Source organism: Belonocnema kinseyi, chromosome 4, assembly GCF_010883055.1.
Source record: "Belonocnema kinseyi isolate 2016_QV_RU_SX_M_011 chromosome 4, B_treatae_v1, whole genome shotgun sequence".
Taxonomy (NCBI): domain Eukaryota; kingdom Metazoa; phylum Arthropoda; class Insecta; order Hymenoptera; family Cynipidae; genus Belonocnema; species Belonocnema kinseyi.
Genome location: NC_046660.1, coordinates 4,515,623 through 4,517,147, shown reverse-complemented (window position 1 = coordinate 4,517,147; position 1,525 = coordinate 4,515,623). Strand labels below are relative to the sequence as shown.

The window sequence follows — 1,525 nt, the reverse complement described above, 5'->3', positions numbered from 1 at the left end:
CTAAAACAACAACAGCTGAATTGAAAAGGCCGGGGGCACGGGTTAACGTGTAAACAAATGATGGATTTTCTTCTTCCGGAAAACGAGCAATTTGGGAGGGAATGAGGGTGCTTATAAAAATGCTCCTAATATTGTGCTTATGCAAAACAAATCTGCCGGTATCGATAAGGAATTGATTATTTTTCGTGCATGAAGTAAAATACTACGACAAAAGAAATGTAAATACTTATTAAGTAGGATGACACTAAACAAAATAATTTTACGTACAAACATTACCAATAATGTTACAGAAATTTTTTGAGTCGGTCGGGCACGTTGAAGTCTTGCCTGCATCACCGTTATTAAGAGTCTTCACAAAGAAATTCTGCGAAGATATATCTTTCACGAAGCCGCTTTGTTTTATGGTAATTTCTTCGGTTAGTGGGCAAGATGTGGCTGGACAAAACACGGTAATGATTTCACAAAACAATACTTATATATTGTATAATAAAATTTAATATGTTGATCTTATACAGTTGATTATACAGCCCTTTTAGCTTCAATTATATTTTCAAAACACATAATTTCTTGAATAATCCTTTTTTTAATGCCTAATATTGGATAAATTGTAAAACTCTATACGATTTTACGAAATAACTTTTTATATTCTCAATATAATCTTATGCTTTAAATTTTTTAGAGTATTTTGGCTGGGTTGTTACCTTATTTTCCTGCTGGATGCTCTACGAAGCAGTTGCTTCATTTTGGATTTGGATTTGAAAACCCCAGTACGTATTCAGTCTCCTTAATAAAATAATACATATCACTGTTATAATTTTTTAAGAAAATTGATTCGAGGTTTATTCTGCCCAGATACTTTTCGCCAATACGACTATGGAGTAGCCAAAAATTTATTAAAATATAAATCAGTAACCCCTCCGGAATATCCCCTGGAAAAGGTTACAGTGCCTGTAGCCATTTACCATGGAACTAACGACTTCTTAGTTGACCCAAAGGTTAGTCGAATAAAAATTTAAATAAAACAGATGACCAGAGATTTGTGGTTATTAAATATTTAAGGCACATCACCTGATATATGGCCGTAAGTAGAACAAAAATTTACTTTTTCAGGACATCGCTTTGCTTGAAAACAAACTGAAAAATATTGTTCGAGTTTCAATCTGCAACGCAAGTTTAAATCATTTTGATTTCAATTATGGGAGCAACATACGTATGGAAGCATACAATGATGCTCTAAAATTGATGGAAGGGTACTAAACTTATAAATAAAAAAAAGGAGAATTATTTGTTGGACAAAACAAATGATCGGGCGTCAAGATAAAGTGCTGAGAATTTTAAAAAAGGAAACAAATCGTTGCAAACTATATTTTTAAAGAGCTGTAATCAGATTTGAAAGGTCCCACTGGGAAACATTTTTCGTAATACACGATCTTGTAACTTGTACCATCAATGATTTAATGGCTTTAGGCAACTTTAGACTTTTTTACTCCCTTACGGAAATTGCGCGAATAGATAAGAGTTTAGT

The 1,525-nt window shown here is 32.8% G+C and overlaps 1 protein-coding gene across 1 annotated transcript; it reads left to right on the top strand.

The window, feature by feature from the left end:
* The first annotated feature begins 281 nt into the window (after nucleotides 1-281).
* Nucleotides 282-1,352, top strand: LOC117170524 (lipase 3-like). The gene is made up of 4 exons (XM_033357313.1): nucleotides 282-449; nucleotides 680-767; nucleotides 853-995; nucleotides 1,111-1,352. Exons 1-4 carry the CDS (start codon nucleotides 282-284, stop codon nucleotides 1,255-1,257), a joined length of 546 nt encoding a protein of 181 aa, XP_033213204.1. The 3' UTR covers nucleotides 1,258-1,352.
* Nucleotides 1,353-1,525: the final 173 nt, after the last annotated feature.

Bases quoted from the DNA above. Each gene is read 5' to 3' on its own strand.
- LOC117170524 (XM_033357313.1), top strand. From the start codon at position 282: ATGTTACAGAAATTTTTTGAGTCGGTCGGGCACGTTGAAGTCTTGCCT. The intron at 450-679 runs GTAATGATTTCA...TAAATTTTTTAG, and splicing joins ATGTGGCTGGACAAAACACG to AGTATTTTGGCTGGGTTGTT. The intron at 768-852 runs GTACGTATTCAG...TATTCTGCCCAG, and splicing joins ATTTGGATTTGAAAACCCCA to ATACTTTTCGCCAATACGAC.